This window comes from Arvicola amphibius, chromosome 15 (assembly GCF_903992535.2).
Source record: "Arvicola amphibius chromosome 15, mArvAmp1.2, whole genome shotgun sequence".
Lineage (NCBI taxonomy): Eukaryota > Metazoa > Chordata > Mammalia > Rodentia > Cricetidae > Arvicola > Arvicola amphibius.
This window is the reverse complement of record NC_052061.1, coordinates 40,533,914-40,558,576: the sequence shown is the minus strand read 5'-3', so window position 1 is coordinate 40,558,576 and position 24,663 is coordinate 40,533,914. Positions and strand designations below refer to the sequence as shown.

Sequence of the window (24,663 nt, the reverse complement as noted above, 5' to 3'; positions counted from 1 at the left end):
AAGAGGTGGAGTCAGGTGAATCTCTGTGAGTTGGAGACCAACCTGGGTTACGTAGTGAGTTCCAGTGAGGCCATTTCTCAAAAGAGAAAGGAGGAGGAAGTAGGAAGAGAAGAGAAGACAAGAATAACATCCGAACGCCTCAATCACTCTCCTCCTCCTCTCCTTCCTCCTCTCCACTCCCTCCTCCTCTCCCTCCGGAGATCCTCTCCTCCTCTCTCCTCTTTGCTCTTCTCCCTCTTCCTTCTCTTCTTCTCCTTCTTCTCTTCTTCTTCTTCTTTCCCTCCTCCTCCTCCTCCTCTCCTCCTCCCTCCTCCTCCTCCTCCTCCCAATCAAATCCTAGACATAGGTAGATGAATTAGGTAAACCACATTGGTAAACCGCTGGCATGATTCATGATAAAAGAACAAACCAATTAATACTAGGAATAAAATGAGTACTATGAAAGAATACAAGTAGAGGTAGAATTTTTAAAATTTACATATTCTTGTACATGTGTGAGTGTTAGCATGTATGTATATGCACCACATGTGTACAGTGCTCACAGAAGTCAGAAGAGGACATTCCTGGGGCTGGAGTTACAGGTGGTTGTGAGCCTCTGTGTGAGTGCTGGGAACTGAAATCAGGATACCTGCAGGAGCATTAGGTGCTCCTAACTGCTGAGTCAATTCTGTAGCCCCAGAAGGGTCTGTTTTGTTTCGTTTTGGTTTGGTTTTTCAAGAAAGGGTTTCTTCATGTAGTTTTGGGTGTCCTGGAACTCGTTCTATAGATCAGACTGGCCTTGAACTCACAGAGATCCACCTGCCTCTGCCTTCCAAGTACTGGGATTAAAGGCCTGCACCACCACTACCCAGCCAGAAGTGGGGTTTGAATGGTATTATTGTGACTCTCTATGCATTAAATGTCTTTTTGAAAACCGGCATCGTGTGATTGCTTCTAAAAGTGCCCACACCGATGTCTCACAAACCAGGACCTCAAAGACTATATATGGTTTGTTGCCATTTTTCTGTGAGACATTGGGAGCTGAGCTTATTTTTTCCACAATTTTTCTATTCCTTGGGTCAGTCTGTTGGTCGGCTTGCAAGTCTTCAGTAGGTTGTAGCGCTATCATTTTTAGTAGCTACTAAAAGTGTGAACAGATTAATTCTCACTCTTAGAGAACACCAGGCTCAGAGATACAGAATTATATATGCTAACTACTCTCTACAAAGTCTATTTCTAAAATTAATTTACATAGCAAATATGTTTAAGCCTTAGATTAACATCAAAAAAAAAAAAAAAAAAGAAGAGAGAAGTATAAACCAAAGGTAGGGCTTAGATTTCACAGGAGAGAAGAAGACATCTTCTGTGTCCCTGCCTTGTGGTATACTGGTGGTTTTGCACCCAAAATTTACAAGGGAAGACCCTCTAGTTTAGTGCTTCATCCCACATTCTCTTTATTAGTAGACATACATGCAATTAAACGCGCGGTACATCTACCCAGAACAGAGACACATTCTTCTTAAAGAGACTTAGAGCAAGGATCCACCATGCAGGAGTAACATTCTATTGCCAGGGCAACGTCACAGTCTCGTTATCTCTTGATGGGTTTGTTTATTCATCAGAGCTTCTTCTTGTGAGGACCATCTTAGCTGCGTGTAGTTTTTTTAAGGGTCTCATGCCTTTACACCAAATACAGCACTGTTGAGAATCTTGGCTTTAATTTCCATTTTAGAACATTTATCACGCTCATTGTTTAAAAAAAAAATCAAAACCCAGCAATTAAATGAGAAATAGTAGCTGAATTTCATCAAGTGCCCTGGCATCTATTGAGATAATTACACAATGTTATTATTATGGAAGTAGGATAAATTATATAAATAATTCAGATTGCTGGTGTCCCCTGACACGCACAGGTGGAGTTAATTACAGAAAGGAATGCCATCATGCGTTTCCAACTTTATCCATGGCCCTTGCTTTTATTAGATGAACAGAACACAGAGAGAAAGAGAGGAGTATGATGGGCCCATCAACCAGTAACAACTATGGTTGTGCATGCTTTTGATTTCTAATTGAGAAAATTTTGGTGGATTATACTTATATCATCAGCCTTCTGTATGTCCTGGTTCCATATGTGCAAACTGAACCAACTGTGGACTGAACATGTCTAAGCACAGCTGCATTGGTACAGAACACATACGGGCTTTTGTCCTTGTGTGGTAAGGGGTGGAGATGGCCAGTGTGGTTCGTTTAATAGATCCATTCCAAGTAGAAGTGGATGTTGCCTGGAATGTTGAGCTGGGAGTCATCCAGCGGTAAGATGCACCCAGTGGAAAAGACGGAGATTAATTGGTGATGGATGGCAGGGGCCGTGGAGGGAGTTCAGATGGCTTGCAAGCTGTGGAGTTGGCCCTATGTTGTCTGAACGGATTCCGTTCCATTTGCTTGGATTAGGGAACTGGTCAGCAGATCCAAGCCAGGCATTTGATAGAATTTAAGTGACAATTATTCTAAATGACTCTTGGACTATAAAGGCCTAAAAAGAGAAAATGCACCATCATTTGTAAACCACAGGTAAGCTGCAAAGGAAGGCACAAGCTTGCTCCAGGCTCTCAATGTCACAACTCCAGCCCCACCCCCAACCCTTTCGGCTCTGCTCTTCCTATATGCTCTTCAACCCAAGTCCTTATATTATTGTCTAGTTCTCCCGCAGCTATGACCTTAGCGATAAATCTAGGTCCTCCCCTTGCTCTATTGACAATGCTAGTCCAAAGCAAACACAACACTGAGTTGTGACCCCATGTCCCTTCTGTGGCATCATGGCAGACTCTTAAATTGCTCATACAGACTCAGCAGAAGACCCGGGCACCCACAGTTCAAGCCATGGTGGGAGGGGGAAAGAATCATAAAAATGTATGTACGGTAATAAAGACGGGAGTGGGCTCCATTGAAACAAGAACTTGTTTTCTTTAGGATGGTGCAATTCTGGGTGATCTCTAATGCTTTTTGAAAGTATTTGCTAAATGCTGGTCGTTGTAGTTTTATAGTATTTACATGCTATTCTTTAAGCTGCAAAAAATGGTGGTGAGGGAAAAAGGAAAGTAGCCACAAAAGCAGAGCACATGCACACTTGCATGTATACACACACACACACACACACACACACACACACACACACACACTATCCAGAATAAAATGACCTTAAATTCAATTGCTTTATAAATCATCCTTGTCCGTCTCTCTTTGTGAAAATCTGTATAATGGAAATCTGTAACACTTGTCCTGCTGTCTCTACGGGTTCACTGTGGGCCTTCATCTCTACAAAAGACAGGCTATGAACAGGGAGGGTGAGACTGTTCTCTACTGTGACCTCTGCATTTTCCAGCACAGCCATGCATACCGGAACTCAGAAAGTAAAGTTCTCCTTTGGAGTATATCCAGCTGGGGAGCAAAGACCCGAGATAAAACAAAAGCAAGCAGCTGGTGACTTGCAGTAAGTGGGGGTGAGGCCAAGGGGGTGAGGGTGATGGGGGTTCAAGTCCTGGCTCTGGGGTGAAGCAAATTTGGCTGAGGCGTCAGCTCTCATCTCCACCGTCCCTGTCTCATCTGGAATGCAGGCTTAGCTCCTGCAGCCACAGGGGGCTAAGGTGAGTCACTAGGCTGGACCTCCTAGTCACAGCCTTCAGAGTTCATCTTCATGTCCCTGTCCTCATCTACTTGCTCCCTGCTGAGTGAACATATGGATGTGAGGTTTCTAGGGAAACCATCAAAATGAGACATTTGAAAGAGAAGTGGGAGAGGTTTTCTCAAGAACCTGCTGTAGTTTTCAATTTTTCTTTTTAACACTGTTTTGTGTGCCTCTCTCTCTCTCTCTCTCTCTCTCTCTCTCTCTCTCTCTCTCTCTCTTTCGTGTGTGTGTGTGGGGGGGTGCGCACGCATGTGAACGCTCATTTTTAAGGTACATGGAAGTCAGAGACATCTAGTGGGAGTCAGTTCTCACCTTCCACCTTGTGGATCCTAGGGCTTGAACTCAGGCATCAGGTTTGGCAACCAGCTGTTGCCCTTAGCTGCTGAGTCACCCCACCTGCTCTACATGCTTTTGTCCTCCGGCTGAGTCATCTCACCTGCCCCACATTTTGGCTGATATCCTCCAGCACCCTGTCAACAACTTGTATATTGATTGCAAAAGGCTTTAGAACACACAGGGAGAGCAAGGGTTATTCCCATTTCACAGATGCAAAAACCAAGGTTTAGGATAAAAAGTCCTCTGCAATTAGTGAAATTAGGAGCTGATGAGCCAGGGTCATGAAAGCCATTCTCTCTCCCTTCCAAACAGCCCTGAGCCAGGATGTTTCAATAATAAAGGATTTGGGAGAATCAGAGAGAAGGGCTCAGGACAAAGGCATCCTTACTCTTAGAAGGGATCTGTGTTCTGGTTAGGAGCACAGCCTCAGGAGACAGTGAACCTGAGAGTCACGTTTTGTCTCTACTACTCTGCAGAGTGACCTTAACCAGGTCTTATAAGCCTCTCTCTTTGCTTTCTTGCCAGTAAAATGGGATAAAGAATTGTTTTTTTTTTTTTTTTTTCCTAATGGGACCACATGCATCAGACAAAGTTAATGTATTTAAGGACTCAGCATTGTGCAGGCTCGGGGCCAGCATCAAATTTCAGCCCGCTCCTGTTACTTTACCATCCCTCCAAGACTTGGTGGGAAGCTGCTCATTTACAGCTTATTAAATGACTAACAGACACATGGCACTTTCCTGGCAGAGCCTCCCCAAATAAGCTGACGATTTAGTAATCAAAGACTGGCTGGTTGAGGGAGGAGAAAGGCAAACAGCAGCATGTGTTTATCATGTGTGCTGCAAGGAGCTCCTGTTCCCAGCGCGGATCCACAGATGCCTCTGGCAACAACTGAGCAACATAAGGCAGGAGCACCCATGGTCCCATGGTGGCACCTCAGAGGAAACTGCCACACAAGGGCCAACTGCAGCGTCAGAGAAAGCTGTGTTCCCATTCCTCCCTTCTGGAGGGCGAAGGCCCCAGGAACATTATACTCATCACCTCTGGACATTACTACAGCATCTCCACTGAGAAGACACAACCATTATCTTCATTTTATAGAGGACAGAGCGAAGCCCAGGTAAGAACAAGGGAACTAGAGACAGGACTTAGAAGAAGGTAGATGGAGACCTAGTCCTGAATCTTCCCTTTGAATTCAGACACCAAAGTGTGTCTCTTCAGCCTTTTATACTCCATAGCACTATAGTACTTTCCCATCCTTTTGGATCCATAAATTATGTGTTGAATTGTTCTTTCCCTCTTGCCTGCTAGGTTTTTGTACCCGTGCAGGGGGGTCAGCTATTCAGGGTCTGAAGAGGTGCTATCTTTTAGGACTATGGTCCCTGACAGTTTTTAGCTATAGAATCAGGCTAATTGGGTCATGCCCACCTGCAGAAATCTCTTCCTTACATTTGACCTCCATGTGCATGTATGTGGACAAGTATGTAGAAACACACACACACACACACACACACACACACAGCACACACCAAAGAAGTGGAAATACTGTTGTGTTCCTATAATTATCACAGTTTTTTTGTTTTTAATTATTTCCTAATTCCCGGAATCTATAACGAATTGAATTTTAATTGCAAAGCCCTCTATTCATGCGAGACATGTTCCTATCTGTGGGCAAACCCCTAAATAAATAGTATAAGCTGTTGAATCAACAGATTGTTTTGTTCAATTCAACCCTCCTACTTTCTAGCTGTTACCCTCCAATACTTTATTTCCCTGTTCCTCATTTTTCTAAAGAATGGGAACAGCAACAGCTGATCCCGTTTCCCAGAGGACATGTGTGATCACTCTCTACCTTAGTTTTAAAAATAGAGTCACCCACTGAACTTGGAGTGTGCTGATTCAGTCAGCCAGGCTGGCCAACAAGATTTAGGGATCCTCCTGCTCTGTCTTCTCCAACACTGGGATTAAAAGTTCATCATTGTGTCTGGCTTTTTAAAAATGTGGGTTCAAACTTCATTCTTATGCTACACATCAAGTTCTTGACCCATCTCTCCAGCTCCAAGCATCTCCATTTCTAATGGAGGAAACCTATGGAGTTTCAGAGAATTGTAAATGGGTTCCCAAGGATGGGAGCGGAACTTTTGCACAGCACACTCAGCTGCCAGGCTGTGGCCTTTACCCTTGCATCCTCTGTTGTGAATGTCGGTGCTGGGGTGCAAAGGACGCCTCACCTGTTGCACAGCAAGCTCTTCCATCCAGCCGTGTGAATCAATTAACGTTTGTGCATAGCTTACCCCGGTAGATACCTTGGAAAATACTTAGAGATGATTTCTATTGCTCTCTTGCAAGTAGGATATATAAAATGACTTCTCTATTATCTCCAAAGGCAAAGAGAACATTTCTAACTATTGGCATCAGCAGAATAGAGCTCTAGAGCTTAAAAAAAAAAAAAACGCATCCAGGAACTGGCTACTGGATTTCTGGTTTGCAAAGAAGACCAGCTTCACGATATATTTTCCACCAAGTGACAGGGGCAAAAGCAAAAGATAATTGTTTTCTTCATAATAGGAATGTATCCAAGTTGAGCCCGTGGACTTCAAACAGGAGTGTTAAGCTGTGGATAATATAGTGAGGCCTGTGGTGCTGGTAGAATTGTTTGGATTAGGTCTGAATGGGCGATGATGCACCGGGCCAATGAAAAGGCATGCTCCTAAGCCCTGGAAGTCTCTGGAGTTCTCCTTGTTTGGCACCTTGATACCTGAACTCTGTTGTAGTGGTGTGGCAATGGCAATACACTTTGACAGCATCAAGGACTTCTGTGTCAACAATAGGCTGAGCACTCTTTGTCTATTAGGCCATTTAAATTTTCCAATTAGAAATTGGAGTGACCGTTGCTCTCTCCATTTTCACAGGCAGTGGTCCACGAAAGGGTTGGTGAGGGAGGTGAGGCCCTGGGGTCTGAAGGCAGAAGCTCCCAACTCAGGGTTGAGGTATTGACAGAGGAGCTTATATCATCTCTAAAATGACCAGAAATTCTTTAGCAAGACAAGAAAAAGGGAAGGGCGCAGTGAGCAGATTTCCAGCATGGACCAAGGAAGTGCAGAGTACAGGCATCCACCGAGGGTAGAGCAATGGGGACACTTGCACACCTGGCTGGGGATTCCTACTATCCCATCTGATCTCCCTTCTCTCAAGGTCAGTGCCCCCAACCTCCCCATCATTTTGCGTTTAGCCTGATGAAATGCTTTGCTCTACATGGATGTGTCTGCCTCCTCTGTCTCTTTCTCCAGCTCCTTGGCCTTAGCTAGGCTGTCACAGAGACCCAGGTTTCACTTCTTTTCAACCCTCTTCTTCTGATTTTATTTCCTTCTTATAAAGTTATAATCCAGGCCTCAGGCACAGTTGCTTCCAAAGTTCAGAGACGGCTATGGAGCAGGGACCTACTCTGGATGCTTTTGGGACATCTAGTGCTTTAGATTCCAGTTCTGTTAAAACAAATGGCCACGAAAATGCAGGGGTCTCAGCCAACACACTCATCTTCTTACAGCCATTTGGGTATAAAGGCTTTTGTGTAGTAAAACCACTCGAGCTAGCTGTGTGCCTCCTGGAGGCGCTGGGTCTTTGCCCTTTCTGGTTTCTATAGTCTTTTCCCATTCCTGGACTCATTGTCCTACATCAAATCACCTTTCTTCCTCTGACTGTGGTATCAAAGTGCCTTCCATCTTTCTGGTCCTTATATGCCTTCTTACAAGGCCCCTTGTGACTACACTGGAGCTAACTGGGCAATACAGAGTCATTTTGAAGTCTTTAATCCCATCTACAAGGTGCCTTTGTCATATGGGGTAGCATATTCAAAGATTAGAGATTTGGAAGTAGACATTGGTTTGGTTTTATTTTAATTGCTCCTTGCTTGACACCTTGCCTAGTAACCTCTGATCTTTGATATGTCAATGGTTTAGGGTCTCACTCCATAGCTTAGGTTGGCCCAGAACTCACTATGTAGCCTAGGCTGGTCGTCAGTCCTCCAGCCTCAGTCTCCTGACAGATGTGGACATCTTAAAAATTTTTGATTATTCTTGACTTACTTATTTGTGTGTGTGCACATGCACGGTATATAGCTGTTAAAGGGCAGCTTTCAGGAGTTGGTTCGTTTCTTCTAGCAGGAAGGAACTCAGGATGTTAGACTTGGAGGTAAGCGCCTTCACGCGCTGAGCTGTCTCACCAGCTACAATATGGACGTCTCTGAGGAGATGCGATTCTGCTTCACATAGATGAGTGAGCTGACTCAGAGCTGTGTAATTTATTTGGTCTGCTGGACAACTAGGAGCACGGGGCAGTCAGATGCACAGTGGGTAGCAGAACACATGTGACCGGGGGGGTGTGCATGGAAATAGGGGATGGTTGTAGGGTGGGTCTCATAGTTCAAGGAGATGCAGTCCATCATCGTAGGGAAGGTCTGGTGTCAGGCATGTGAGGCAGCTGATCATATGACATCCACAGTCGGGGAGCAAAGAACCGTGAATGTTGGTGCTCCGCTCATTTTCTCATTGATTTCTTTCAGTCTGGAAACCCATGATGCTGCCGCCCACATTTAAAGGTAGTCTACACACCTCAACTAACCCAATATAGACATCCCACCACAGACATACCCAGAAGCTTGTCTCCTAGGTGATTCTAGATCCTGTTGACAATCAGTATTAACCATCTTTGTCTGTCTGCCTGCCTGCCTGTCTGTCTGTCTGTCTGTCTGTCTGTCTGTCTATCTATCTATCTATCTACCTATCTACCTATCTATCTATCTATCTATCTATCTATCTATCTATCTATCTATCTATCTATCTATCTATCTATCATATCTGTATCATAGATTTAGATATAATTCAAGTATCACATGGTTCATCCATTCACGGCATACAACTCAATGGTTGCTAGAATATTCGCAAAATTGCCCAATTACCATTACCATTTACTGTTGAACACTTTTATCCCTCTGCTAAGAAATCCTGCCCCTGAGCAGTCCCACTCAGCTTCTCATAATCCTTCACCCCAGGGAATTCCTAATCCACTTTCTAAGCAGCCCTCCTCCAGCCTTGGGCTCCTGATGGATGTTTTCCAGGCACTTACTCTGTCTGCTGCCTAGCAGCAGGCTCATGGTGGCTGTCAGACTGCCCTACCTACAGATTCCCTCCCTGGCCCTTGCCAGTCAGACTGGCCCTCACTACACTACTGATATGGCTTTCTGAAAGACTGGCAATGAGCCCTGGGTCTAACCCTGTAAATATCCCTGGTAGCAAGCAGTGACCAATGATAATAGCCTGTCGTAACCATCTGCATACCCAATGACAGGGCCTAAGGATAGCGTCTTGGAGTCTGACTGCCAACTGAAGGAAGGGGCAAGATAGCCTTTGCCTCCACAGTGGAGAAGTTAATGAACCTGCCCCCAAGTTCAAAGTCAGGCTCTCTGTGTCTCATGGTCAGCTGTGATATATACAAACTCTGTGATCTCCAGAGACTTTATCTTTGTATGCTTCCAGTCCTCATCTGTGTCACAGCTGTTGTCATGGTAACCACCACTCAGGGTCCTCGTGAAGATTAAATGAATGTTAAGGCCTCCACAAAGTGTGTGGTCTATAGACTCTTTCGGTGCTGATTCCTAATAGGATGATTTAGCTCATTCTTTTGTGCAGTGAATTTGTTCATCGCCTCCCCCCCCCCCAACAATGTCTATACTTTAGATTTCTCTGAGGTTCAAATGTCCTGCAAATTCAATTAAAGGCAGGGTCTCTGGGTAATGAAACTCTCCAGAAGCTCATTTTTTTTTGTGGTCTTACAGATGAGTATAACAGCTCCCTGGGTCTTCAGGTTACTGGAGAGTTTAACCAAGTTAATACACTAAGCATATTGTACAATGTTTGGCACATCTAGAATCTCCCAGATATAATAACAGGCAGAGTTACCCAGTCCTCTTCTCCCCCACATGGCTGTGGGTCTCAGCTCTCTGGGAACAACTACACATGATTTTCCTGTATGCCTTAAATAAGACTAACATCTGAGTTTGTAAACTTTCTCACAGAAGCTTCTAGTTTTCATCTGGGCATTTGCTTCTATAAGTTGACTGCATCATCTCTTAATGTCCAGGTCTAGTGTAAGAGTTGAAACCTATATCTATATTAGGACTGTCAATCACCCTAACCCTCTGCCAGCTCTGTCCCCTCTGCCAGTCTTCTTTAATCGCTTCCCCATATTAATCTCCCTTTTATCCAGGTAATCTCTTGTCTCATGGCATAGAAAAGCACCCACAAAACTCAGCATCTAGCCTTTCTTTCCTCCCATTCACGCCTTTAGACAGCCTGTGTCTGTTTGGAGCTCGTATTGGCTTCAAATGAAAGACACAAATATATTCAGGCCATGGCTGTCTACGCAGAGCTAAAGTGCAGGTTATGCATAATGAGAGATTCAGGACACACACATCAAATAAGTGACTCTGTTTGGGCAGTGACCTTCATGACACCACAGCAAAGAAAGAGATCCAGGGAAGGGCACAATTACCATAATTGACGCAGAGGCAACCAGGGCAGAAGGCTGCAGAGAAAAATTGTTCCCTGCCTTCAAGCGGAAAGGTGACATCATCACATAGACCAGCTGTAGGGAACCATTCTGCAATGATGGGCGTGTTCTAAACACGCCCTGTCCAGTATGGTAGCCACTGGCCACATGTGACTTCTGAGTACTTGAGACTGTATTTTGTTGTTGTTTGTTTGTTTTTTGTTTTTTGAGACAGGGTTTCTGTGTAGTTTTGGAGCCCGTCCTGGAACTAGCTCTTATAGACCAGGCTGGCCTCAAAGTCACAGAGATCTGCCTGCCTCTGCCTCCCAAGTGCTGGAATTAAAGGTGTGCGCCACCACTGCCCGGCTGAGACTGCATTTTTAATGTGATTTAATTAAAAGGTAAAGAGCCACCTGTGAATAGTGATATCATATGGGAGACTACAGCCAGCCTCTTGCTAAAATCATGTTGCAAGATACCATACATGGTGTCTTCAGTGGAGAACTTAAAAATCCATTGAGGCCTGGGAAAATAGTTTGGCCTCTAAGATGCTCACTGATGGTAGTGCAAGGACCTGAGCTAGATCCCCAGGACCCAAGAGCCTATCCAAAGAAGCTGGATGAGGGGGTTTGCACTTGAAATTTCAGTGCTAGTGAGGCAGAGGCAGGAGGATCCCCGGGGTTTGCTAGCCATGTGGACTAGCTTACTTGATGAGTTTCCAGGCTCCTGAGAAACCCTATCTTAAAATAAAATGTAGATAGTACCCGAGAAATAACACACAAAGCTGTTCTTCAGCTTCCAAAAGCACATGTGTGCACAGATGCTCTCATGAACATGGGTACCCACATACATGTGCACATATATACAGATATTAAGATCTTACACAGCCCCTGGTGAGCCGTTAACTGGCAGAGGAGTAAAATCTACAGTGATATAGTCTAGACACATAGCCTTTAGATGATATTGGTGTTTTCTCCTTTTTGTTTTTATGAACAGGGGTCTCATATAGAGCCCAGGTTGGTCTCCTACTTACTACACAGCAAAGGCTGGCTTTCAAACTCTGATATCTTCATTTCTTAAGTGCTAGGGTTATAGGTGGTGTACTACCTCTATTGTTTCTTAAAATGTTTTCTTCTTAAAGGATTTACATTGTTTTTAATCATGTGTATCTATGTGTCTGTGTGTAGGTTGTGCAGGTAGCACTGGTGGCCAGAAGACGGTGTCAGATTCCCTGGAAATTTAGTTTCAGGTGGTTGTACCAGATGTAGATGCTAGGAACTAAATTGGAGTCTTCTGTAAGGACAGTATGTAATCTTAGCTAATAAGCCATCTTTCCAGCTCTATTTTCTTATTTTGAGACAGGGTCATGGCCTGTAGACCAGGTTGCCATGGAACTTACTTTGGAGCTTAGACTGGCCTTGATTCATATTTCCTCTGGCATCAGCTCCTGTGTGTTGAGATTACAGCAAGTCTCACTTCCGGTACATGACAACACACCGATCAGCCTTGGGATCATGGTTGAGCCTCACTAGACTAAGGATGAAATGGTGTCATTCTCTTTCATAGCAACCCCATTCGTCAGAAGCCAATTCCAAATCTTCTGCCAGGCAGCAAAGCTGTCTATGATTTGGATCCATTCACTAAACCTTATTTGCCCTCCCATGTTCACTCTGGAGCTTTCTCTCTGCCTCACCTGCCTTATTCACGCCTGTGATTGTTCACATCATCCTTGCAGAATGTAGTATTTTCGTGACACCCGACATCAACCAAATGACTTCTATCCATTTAGAATTCACCAAGTCCCATTTATTCTAGTGTGTGTGTGTGGGGGGGCGCATATGTTTGTGTTGATCTAGCTGTGTATACATGTCCCTGGAGGTGTGTGCTCATATGTTTGTGTGTGTGTGGCCAAAGGTCAACACTGGGTGTTTTTTTCTTGATCATTTGCACCTTATTTTATGAGCCCATTGAACCTGGAGCTCATTGATTTGCAGAAGCTATAATATTAGTCAGAGCTAGCTGGCTAATAATCTACAGGGATCGGCCTGTCTCCACTTGCTTTTCTGGCCTACGTGACCTAATGACTGACATATGTAACATAAGGAAAAACTAGTTTATTTTGGCTCTATAGTCAAGGGTACAGTCCATCATGGCAAGGAGGCATGGCTGTAGGAGCATGGCACGGCTGGTTGCATTGCACCCATAGTCAGGAGGCAGAGACGGATGAATGCTGACACCCGTTTTCATTCAGTCAGGATACCAGGCCATAGGATGGTGCTGCCCATGGTGGGTGGGAGTTCTCTCCTCAGTTATGCCTTTCTGGAACTGTTCTCAGAGACACACCCACAGGCTTGTTTCCATGGTGACTCCAAAGCAGGTCAAGTTCACTATGAACATAAGCATCACTCGTGCCCAAGGAAACAACAGCTGCTTGGGTGACAAACACAAACGTGTTGTCCCCTTTCCAGCTTTAAACTGCCAGCTCAATTTTGTTCCCCACAATATAAAGTGCAACTGTACATTTAGCATCTGAAAGCAAACGGGATACTACAGTATCCCCCACTCTGCTTTGTGTATTAAAATTACAATAGAGTCCCAGACAGATGGCTAGAAAGAACCCTTAATCGTGTCTGATATTATTAAATCTTCTTGTCTGAGGGCTCAGAGAGCCCAAGAAAATTTTCTTTTAATCCCGTTGGGCTTTCTATTCTATAAATGGAGTTACATAGCTGGTCTGAGAAGCAATTTCGTGTAAGCCCTTACCAAATGGGAGGAGGGAAATCATTACAGTTCATCCTTGAAGGTTCTCAAGCAATAAGCATGCTGTACTCCCTTTAAGCCCACAAGAGCTGCGTGGGCTTGATAAATTACTGTATTTGGCCCAACTGCAGCTCTAAACAGATGTCTGTAAATATTGTAGAAAAGAACCCTCAGAAAGTTGGTGGGTGTCACTGATGAGTGGCTGTGGAGGCTTTGTTGGCAAACAGGCAGCCGCCGTCTGTCTCCCTTCTGTGGAGGGCCAGCCTGCTACATTGATTACAGTTCCTTTGTTTTACTGGTGACTGGATCATCTACTATAGCTTCTGTTGCTATGGCTTCTCTTGCCCCCTCCTCCTCTCCTCTATTTTCTTCTCCCCTGTCCCTGGGACAAGGTATTGTGTACTTACTATATAGTCCAAGATGACCTTGAACTTCTAATTTTCCTGCCTCTGCCTTCTGAGTGCTGGGTTTACAGGCATACACCATCATTCCTGGTAAATGTGGTGCTTTGTGTATTAGATGCTGAGCAGCTGAGCTACAACACCAGCCCCACTACTTCTTTTAAAACTGTGATCCTTTACTTGCTGGTAGACACGGAGACAACTTGCTGGTTCTAGGAAAAGATCTTTGAGAAAGGATAGATTGTTTGTTTCTTCGCCTGCTCATCTATTTGCTCGTCAAGTATTTATTATTAAACATAGCCAGTGTGCTATCCTTCTGTGTCATGCTTCTGTGTGATGCTGGGCTCAGTGACTCATCCATACAATATGGTGTTTACTGAGCATCCAATCTGTCAGGCGTTGGAGGCTGCAAGCCTATGTGTATTATCTTTCTCTGGAAACAGATATTCAGGGTCTTCCTCCCATGGGGTTACCTTCTAGTAAATGCAAGGCAAGAGTCAATGCACAAGCTGATCAATCACTAATTAATGCAACAGAAACCTCCAAACAGTGGGAAAGGAGTCAGTGACCAGGGCAGAGGTGGTTTCTTTGGAAGGCAGGGCCAGAGAAGGCCTCTCTGCATAGGTCACAGAAGTCGTGAATAATGGGGAGGGTGTATATTTAATGCAGAGGAGGCAACTGCTTCTTGAGGTTCAAGGAGGGGAGGTGTGGGTGGGTTTAAAGACCAGAAGATTGGAAGCAGCTGAAATGTGGGTGGAAGACGGTGGGTGGATGCATGGAGTATGAGAAAATGGTTGGGAGCACGAGGGTAGGTGGATGCATGGTGCATGAGAAAATGGTTAGAAGCACAGTGGATCAGGACTTGACTAATCTCAAGAAAGAGATTTAGACTGGATTCCAGCCTCTCTCTCTCTCTTTCTCTCTCTGTCTGTCTCTGAGAGAGAGAGAGAGAGAGAGAGAGAGAGAGAGAGAGAGAGAGAGAGAGAGAGAGAGAGAGAGAGAGAGAGAGAGACTCAGGAGAGAGTATGTAGAAGGGAGGATGTCTTAATTACCGTGCTATTACTGTGAGGATGACCAAGGCAACTCTTATGAGAAAAATCATTTAATTGGGACTTGGTTGCATTTTCAGAGGTTTAGTCCATGATCATCAGGGCAGGGAGTATGGACACACACACAAGTAGCTGAGAACTTCCTTAGGCAGAGAGACAGAGAGAGACAGACACAGAACTGAGAATTTCCTTGGGAGAGAGAGAGAGAGAGAGAGAGAGAGAGAGAGAGAGAGAGAGAGAGAGAGAGAGAGAGAGAGATCTCCTAGGACAGGTACGAGCTTTTGAAACCCCCAAACCTACCCCCTGTGACATGCTTCCTCTAAGAAGGCCACACCTCCTAATCCTTTTAATCTTTTCAAATTGTGTCACTCTATGGTGACTAAGCATTCAGATATCTGAGCCTATGGTGACCGTTCTTATTCAAATCACCATTGAGCAGCCTGTACAGCTCAGGGTGTGAGGAAGGAAGGAAACCTAGAGATTCAAGGTCACATCCCAGATGTTCCAAGTTCTAGCTTCACACATATCTCAGTCAAGAGAGCTGCCAGTCATGGCTTTCCTGCTGCTAGCTAGTGCTAGACCTTTTCCCCAGAAACCTGAGTGGACTCCGTCTTCTATCAAGTCCTACTGGTACACCAGTGTGCCCTTATCTTCCCCAGTCCCCTAAAGAGACGGTGATGGCAAGTTCAGTTGCCTTTTCTTAAACCTTGCCCATGGAAGCACAGCTGTCTACTAGGAGGCTTGCTGGCCTGCTACCAGCTTGTCTTTCCCATTCCTCAGTTGCCCTGAACTCTCCTGGATTTCCTAACTGTCTAGGACCTTGGCTAACAACTCCAGTTTACCCTGAGCAGATCACACCCTGAGAACCAGGAAGCAACCCCTCCTAACTTGACCCTCTAGCAGACCCTCACAGTACTGGGAGTAAAGGAGAGTTTCTGGTCTTTGATGCCCTGTCTAGGCTCTATTCGAACCATTCCCTCTTGCTTCAGAATACTTCACATACAAAATTTTCTGAGATGTTCTGTTAGCATCTTTTTGTTTGGGGCATTTCTTGGTCTGAAATCATTTTGCTTAAGGCTTTTACTTCCTTCAAGGACCTCCTCAAAGTATGCTACTCCAAGAGAGATCCCCTTTTATTTGGCCACTCTATAGTAGGTACTTTCATTGGGCACCATATGCCCTAAATAGTGGAAGGAGAATCTTGGAGGCTAAAAAATAACTCTTTTAATACATAAGGCACAAGTATACATGTTTAATATATATACATACACATACATACACACATACGTGCATGTGCGCGCGTGCACACACACACACACACACACACACACACACCATTAAAATTTTATGGAGGGGGGAAAAGTCTGAAAAAAGTCCTTAGAGATGATGAAAAGAGTTTGGGAAACACGTCTTTGTGGGAACTGTGTCCCCCCACTTCCTCCTGCTGTCACTCGAACCTGCAATGTCTTCCTCAGGCCCGTATTTCCGATGTTTGTTCCCAGGCTAGTGGTGCTATTTTAGGAGGTTGGGTTCATCTGGTAATTAAGGTCCCCAAAGGCAGGCCCTGGCTCTGGAACTGCTCTCTGCTTCCTTGATTAGCCAAGCCCACATTCTTCCGCCACCATGATCTGAGATGCTCTACCCTGCCTTCCCCTCCACAAAAGAAAGGAAGCTTCTGAAACTGTGAACCCAAGTGACACTATCATTCCACGTTGTCAGGTAGTGTGGCCATGGTGATGAAAACGTAGCTAACACACCCCCTCCCAAGAGCTTAGCACAAGCCGCAAGTTCTCTGCATGTTTTTGCCTACTTTAGAATTTTCTGTTCCTTCATACTCCTTGGATATAGACTATCCTGTAAAACCCAGGGATATTGTCCACCTCTTCTTCACTGTATCTCCAGCATCTCCCCTGAACTGAGCACACAGTAATTACTCAGGAGGTGTTCAGAGATTCTGTCACTTCTTTGAGTAAGGCATAGTGTCTAGGAGAACTCCTGGGGCCATTTGAACCTCCTCTTGCATTTTAATTCTCATAAGCTACCAGATTTGCTGGGTCCTATTGGGCACTGAGTTACACCTAAGTCTTCTATGTACCACATGGATGAGATTGTGTACTGATTATTTCTGTTTTTCTCTGGCATACCACTATGAATACCATACTGATATCCGATTCATTAAACTGAAAAGATTTTCAATAAAATGATGACAACAGGCTAACCATCCTGGCAATTACACAGGACAAAGAACACATTATTGTCTGATTTACTTTAGCAATAAATTGAATCACAATGAGCATCCGCAATAGAAAAAAAAAGATAGGAAGGAAGGAAGTCGAACGTTAGCTGCATTAGCCTTCTCTGGAATGTGGACATGCAGTTTGTCTTCTGCTTATGCTAGGTTGATATAGGAATATCCTGTACTGAATATTGATTTTGGTTATCACAACAAACTAGGACTTTGGATGGTTCTTCTTTTCTTTTTAAGGCTGTCCATGATACTTCAATCTTAGATTGATATAAATGGGTATAGTTCAAGTTCACAGTTAATCTGATGGCATGATTATCCCTTTCCCAAATCCATCACACACACTTCTGACTCATAGAACTTAGTTTTTGCAGCTTAGGCTGCGAAGATTTCTGTGACTCACTTATTCTAGGATTGAGGAAAAGGCTCAGTAAGCTACATGCTTGCTGTGCAAGCATAAGGAACTAAGCGAGGACCTCCAGCATCCATGTAAAGTTAGGTATGATGGTGTCCATCTGAAACTCCAGTACTAGAGTTGGGAGAGGGGAGGCAGGCCGAGCTAGGCAGTGTAGGCTAGCAGTTTAGCCTAAATGCCAAGCTCCAGGCTTAGTGGGTGACTGTCTCAAAATATAAAATGGAGAGTGATTGAGGAAAACACTTAATTTTAAAGTCTGTCCTGCATACATGGGTGAGGGTATTATACATGTGTGCACATACTCACACACATCCCTCATGCACAAACACCCATCCATCCATCAAGCACTTCTGCCATAAGGTACCTCATTCATGAAAGTAATGTATAGCAAACCAACAACACAACCCATGCCAACTTAAGCAAGCATTTCCTCAGCTAGGCCGCATGACTGAGAGAGAGCTGAAATATCACTCCAGACCCAGGCTACATGCTTCCTTCATTCTCACCAGGAACCGTCATGACTGGCTTCCTATATGCTCCGCCCTTCTCTTGCCCCAAAGGATTTCTAGACTTTTTAAGGCTCCCTTCCCCCTTGAGTACCATATGAACCAATCCAACCAGTTCCCACTTCAGCATCCTTGAAGGCTATTTTGTTCACACTTCAAGAATGTGTTCAAGCACTAGAACTTTAGGCAGATCTGCCATCAGCAACAAAACACCACCAGCAACAAAACCAACACCACCAGACCAAGACCAATACAAACTACAGAGTCTCTCACGACAGCTGACATTGTCTCAAAGGAGCACCAGACATCCAGTGTCGTCATAGAAACCATGTCCACTTGTGAGATCCCTTGATCTTGACCTCCTAGGTGTCCATACAGTGACAATACTCATTCTAACTTTCATGGATGTGCACACTCTTACATAATCAAGGTGCATTGGGTGTGTCCATCCAAATTTGGTGTCTTATCTGGGAATCAAAGATTCGTGTATGAGTGCCAAAGGTTCATAGCTTAAAAGCCTCTTGGGAACTTGAAGTGGTCCTTATATCTAAAGCACCATGACCCGGGTATGCCAAACCTGTGGGCCACATGTGGCCAAGGACAGCAATGAATGTAGTCCAGCAGAAAATCATGAGGCCACTTAAAAGGTTATGAGATTTTTTTTTTTTTTTGGTGATTTTCTTGTTGCTCAATTGCGTACTTCTTGAGTGTGAACCTGGTAGGTGACAAGGTGGCATTTTGATGTCAGAAGGTTGGGTTTACCTACTGTAGGACTTCTGTTTAGAACAAACCTGGAGAAAAATGGTTGTCATGAACACCCCAAGTCCTAGAAATAAATCAAGAAGGTTGCTCGCTTACCTCCTCCAGGGCCCATAAAGAATCCACCACAGGCTTGATCTTCTTCTGGTTGTACAGCCCTATGAGCTTCTCCACGACTCCCCGGATGAGGCCCGAGCGGCCCTGCTTGAAGAGCAGGTTGAGGAGTGAGAATCCTGCGATGACTTTGTTTTCTTCGTACAGCTTGATGGGGTTCACTTTCTCCACCTGCCACCACTGCAATTAGAGGAGAGTCTAGGTTACGGAGTCTGCAGATGGGGCGACATTGGGCAGCATTCATTGCTTATGTCATAGGGATATCATCGGCTCCATGGAAGCCAAGGTTGAAAGTGGGTGGATTCTGGTGAACCAGCAAGCAGTCTTGGCGTCTTTTAAGCATCTGTTTCTGGAACCACAGCCTCTGTTAGTGTAGAGAGGGTATGCTAGACAGCAAGCAATGCTGTGAGAGGGTTTTAGGTGAGAGAGAGAGAGAGAGAGAGAGAGAGAGAGAGAGAGAGAGAGAAGGCTGGGCATTGCTTATTCTAAAATCCCCACTCTAAAATGCTTCAAAAGTCAAATCTTTTTGCGTGCTAACATGATATCATAAAGAGACATGAAAATTACTGTCTATGCTGGGAATGTAGCTCAGTTGGGATAGTGTTCGCCTGGTCCATACAAAATTCTGTGCTCAAATTCTGGAACCACATAGAGAGAGCATTGTGGAGATGGATGCCTGTAATCCCAGAACTCTGGAGGCAGAGGCAGGAGGATCAGAAATCCCAGGCCATCTTCAGCCACACAGTGAGTTTCAGAACAGCCTCGGCTATCATAGAACCTGTCTTAATACATACAGACATGCAGATACAGATACAGACACAGACACACACACACACACACACAGACACACACACACACAGACACACAGACATGATAAAATATATTTTTTATATGTATATATCTTTATCTGTAAATATTCCAAGATCTGGAAAGAGGTCTCCCCTCCCCCTACCAATCTGAATTCTGAAGCTCTTTTCACCCACTCATTTGGATTAGGTTTCTCTGTCTATTTGAAGCCACAGTTTGCTAAAACAGTAAGTGTGTGATCAGGATCATCGACTCTGGAGCAGATCCTAGTTGTGCACCTCACTCCCCGTTATTCTCTGCACGTCATCCTGCTCAGCTGGCTAGGCCGAGAGGATGCACTGATGTCTTCCAGGAAGGTTCAAGGTAAAACACTGAGCTCTGTGAATGACTGTGGGGATGATGAAAGAGCCATAAAATAGGGAAGTTTACAGAGGGACCAGAGCATTGAGCACATGGTGGAGGTGACCATCACGAGTGCAAGGACACTCTTTTTCTTTTTCCTAAAGAGGGCAAGCTGGGGAGGATAAGGACAAGGCTCCTGGCCACGTAGTGAGAGAGGAAGGCTAAGTCAAGGAGAGAGCACAGTGTGGAGTGGAGTGATCAATCCAAGAGGGTGGGACTATGTAAATGACTCTCCTGTGGGTTCGGCCTTTGATATGTGACAAAGATTTTATGGTCAAATGTACTGTTCTTCTTGAGCTGTCCCGTCCCCAGCTCTGCTCAATGTGATTCAGTGAAGAATCCCATTGATGTGGCTGGGGGTGTAGCTCAGTGTGTGGACTGTGTACCTTGCACACATTAACTCCAGTGCCACATAACGCCATACGTGGCAGCACCTGCAGAAGAGCTTCATGTTTGTTTCCAAACTGTCTTCTCTTGTTCTCCTAGCATACATGTCCCAAAATAAAAGCTCTAAGTTTTTGAAACCCATGATTAAGCTTGATACCTGCACATCTGTAGGGCCTCAGTGAATGGCTGTGTAATGCACGCCAGCTGATGCTACAGACACCGCACAGCTGTGACTAAGAGCTTGAGAGACGGCTCAGCGGGTAAAGGTGCTTGCCCCAAGGCCTGGTAACCTGACTTTGATCCTTGGAACCGACATGGTGAGGGCAGAGAACTGATTTCTGCAAGTTGTCCTCTGACTTCTTCATGCATACCACGCCAGGTGCACACACACACACACACACACACACACACACACACACACACACGAATACAATATTAAACAAGTGTACTTAAAATCTTGGAAATTTTCTAGGGTTGAGTGTCACATGTTAGATGTGTAACTAGGCGATTCACCTAACTCTGTGTTCTATTTCCTTACCATACCTTGGGGAGGGGGAGGTTGTCATAAGAAGTAGATGTGCTCATATTAGATGTATGCCATTACAGCAGTGTGTATATACCCCATGATTTATAAGCATAAACAAATTTAATTGTCCTTTTATCCAAAAGCCATGTCTCTCTCTCTCTCTCTCTCTCTCTCTCTCTCTCTCTCTCTCTCCTTTTTCTCTCCTTTCTCTCTCTCTCTCTCTCTCCTTTCTCTCTCTCTCTCTCTCTCTCTCTCTCTCTCTCTCTCTCTCTCTCTCTCTCTCTCAAATTTACTGAGCTAGAGATTGGAATTTGGAGTCAGGCTGCTCTCTAAATGTTAACTTCATCCATAAGAATCATCCTTGTAATGGACCAAGAGCGAACAGCAAGTCTGACAAAGCCTAAAGAAGTCACTCTGCTGAAATCTTAAGATGGAACATAATTAAGAGAGCAGAGTGAGAACTCTCTATATGATTCTAAATGTGCCTTTCTTGATTGCATAGTAGTATTATTTTCCTGGAGCAAAGCCAGCGTAGCACTTCTCAGAAAACCTCTTCAATTTACTTCTAACCAATCAGCCTGCGTGGACCTGGTCCTCTGGGCTTTTATTCACAACCTTCAGCTCCAGAGCATAATGGTACTCATTTGAGAAAGAGGAAACTGAACCTCCATCCTGGCTGTGTTGTTATAAATACCTCCCTATCATGGACACACTGTGATTATTTCATTAGCACTCTGTGTTGGGATTGGGCATTAAGGGTGAGAAAAAGGAAAACATTTTTTACGGTTGTATGTAATTTGGAACCAGCATGATTCCTCAGAGCAGACTTTCAGCGTCACACAAATTGTATCCATAGCAACAAAACAGCTGTCTTCAGGGACCGGCAGTAGATAGTATCCTTCAGTAGGCTCTATCCTTGTTCCTATAGGCACTGAAGTTCAAAGGATTCTTGACCTACACTTTTATTAAAGCCCCGTTTGCAAACAATCCTGATCTCATGTATAGAAGGAATATTGCTGTTTCCTGATTCACCAGATGTTTGAGGGTAAAATCTGGGTAGTCAGTGTCGGCATAAAGCACATACAAATATATCTGGCATGTTTAATATTGATTGTCAACCTGACAGCCTCCAAAATCATCTTTGAGACAAATCTCTGGGTATGTCTGTGGGGGAATTTCTAGACTGGGTTAACTGAGATGGGGAAATCCTTCCAAAATGTGACCATTACAACTCCATTGAGATTTATGGAGAGTGGATTCTAATGTCCTTTCCCTGGTTCTCTCAGCAGCCCATTTACAATGTCTTTACCTCATCCTGCCGTCTTCCAGAGTCCTGTTTATGTTCTCCTTTGGGGTTGGATAGGCCTTCCCAATAGGTTATTAACACATTTCCTTATTGTTGGGTCTCTCTCCTTAATAAAACGTAGGAGCCACAAGGGGTCCTGCACACCTCTGTCGCATCCACTGTGATCCCTTTATGTCTTGGAGAGCTACCCACAGTAGATGCTCAGAAAATGTCAGTGTAGTCATACTTATTGTTGTAGAACTTGGTTCTCTAAGCAAAACAGTTACCATTTTCACCAGAGTGCCCGTGCCTGAGCCTGAGCAGGCTTGTTGACTATTGGCATTCCCTCAAAGGAGAGGGTGGAGAGGATCATCGGATCAACACCTGAAATTCCAGATGCTCCTCTAAGTCATTTGTAACGCAATTTTACCCTAATGGCATGTGGCCCAGTGGTCTCAGGAGGTATTGGACAAGCATAATCTTGGGAAAGTTAAAGGAAAGGATTCTGTCTATGTGGCTAAGGGGAAGCCATCATCCAGCTGGGTATGAACTTGCCAATGCAACTGCTTTAGAGTCACCTACACTCCTACCAGTAACTCCTCACCCATGCTCCATATGTAAGGGCAATAAGGTCAGTGGTTCCTTAGAGTGAACTCTGGTAGAATCATACTTTCGTTTGCTATCAGGGCTTTGTGTGTGTGTGTGTGTGTGTGTGTGTCTGTGTGTGTGTGCCATCTACATCTCCCCAGGAAAGAAACTCTTACAACGCTTATCTGGTGTACCGACTATACCAGAGACAGGGAGCACAGGGACAGAAGCTGAACACTTGTGAGAAATAACAGTCCCTTGCTCTAGTTGGTGGAATAACAAAAGCCCAAACCTAAATTTGCTTGATTCTAACACATATCGATAGTTCTCTGTGGCAATATCCATCTGAGCAGGCGCAGCGAGGGATAGTGCTCTTCAGTAGTGGACAAAGTCATCATGTACACAGAAATTATTAAAGTTAGGAGTTTCCCATTCCAGTCTCCAACACAGTAGGGATGGGGACACAGAAATCAACTGTGCCCTTAGAAACCTGGCCAGAAAATGATCAAAATAAAAGCCTGTCTACTATAGGGAGCAATGAGTGCAGTAGCTCTAAGTTCACTTTTGACAGATGCTTGAACCAATCTCTCCTAAGGTAAAAAGGAAGCTTTTCAAAATTTCACTGACACTACCACCTTTCGAGCCATTGTCCTGCCTGTGTGCAGTTAGCAGCGAATGGGTATGAGATTTATCAGGGTTGCAGAATGCAAATGGCAGACCAGCAATTGAGCAATTGAGCAATGTCTTTTGTTTGTTTTTTTGTTTTGCTTTTCCCGAGACAGGGTTTCTCTGTGTGGCCCTGGCTGTCCTGGAACTCACTCTGTAGACCAGGCTGGCCTCAAACTCAGAGATACATCTGCCTCTGCCTCCTTAGTGCTGGGATTAAAAGCATGTGCCACCACTGCCTGGTGACCAATGTTTTTAGGTGGAACTCACACCATGCAAATGAACGTTAACCAGCAGTTAGTAGACAGGCGTGGATACTCACCGACTTTGCGAAACTAAAGAAACTCTTGGTCTCTCCAGTTACCATGTTGGATGAACCTGCAAATGAAAGATTCCCAAGTCAAGTAATTGTTCATGAAAATCAAGATATTTTCTTATAGAAGGAGAGTGGGAGGTGTTCCATTTATGCACAAGTCACAAAAGTTTACAAACAACATGCTCAGTCTTGGAAAAAGTAGAGGTGTTTGGATCGGCTACAAAGTAGAACATTTGTCATCAATTCTTAGTTTCATTGGAAAACCAGGCATGTAACAAAAGGTGATTGACAAGTCCAATGTTTTAATAATATGAAACATTTTGGTTCTGTTTATTGAAAACAAGGAGTGAACTTCTGTAGGAAGGCACTACATGGATCCAAATTTGACTTCCTAGCAAGTGAGGGGCTTAGGACTCTGACTTGGGCTGGGTACTAAAGGGTAGGAGGGAAACTTGGATGGATAGAAAAAATGAGATGCAGAGAAGACAAAGGAGAGAAGAACGTTTCAGAGGTTTGGGGAATGTGGAACTATTTGTCAGCTCCAAAGGGGTATAGGCAAAGAGGTTAAAAAACAAAACAAAACCTAAAACATTAGAGAAAAGCCTATTGGAAACTATGTGTTGACAACTGGGCCAAGTGACACTCAGATGCCAGATGGAGGTGGAGTTGGGAAAGAGAAGCTGAGATGTTCAGAGAGAAATTGCCCCTTTGCAGGGTTCCTAGTGGGGATGGGGTGGGAGGAAGAAACTCTTGACAATGTCGAGAGCATCCTGAAGCATTGCCCCTCTCCACAGACTTTGCTGCATCTGATATTTGGAAGTGTAATTTTCCTTAGCGAACAATCATCTACTTAAACAATTGCATACTTCAAAGTTAGCCATTTGGTCTTGC

At 44.4% G+C, this 24,663-nt stretch overlaps 1 protein-coding gene across 1 annotated transcript in view; it reads right to left on the bottom strand.

Moving 5' to 3' along the window:
• Vat1l (vesicle amine transport 1 like) overlaps window positions 1-24,663 on the bottom strand; it is a 157,568-nt gene that overhangs the window by 59,130 nt on the left and 73,775 nt on the right. The window contains exons 6-7 of the mRNA XM_038312235.1: window positions 23,779-23,834; window positions 18,781-18,975 (exon numbers count right to left, since the gene is read on the bottom strand). Coding sequence (XP_038168163.1) covers window positions 18,781-18,975; window positions 23,779-23,834 — 251 coding nt within the window. The remainder of the gene's footprint in view (window positions 1-18,780; window positions 18,976-23,778; window positions 23,835-24,663) is intronic.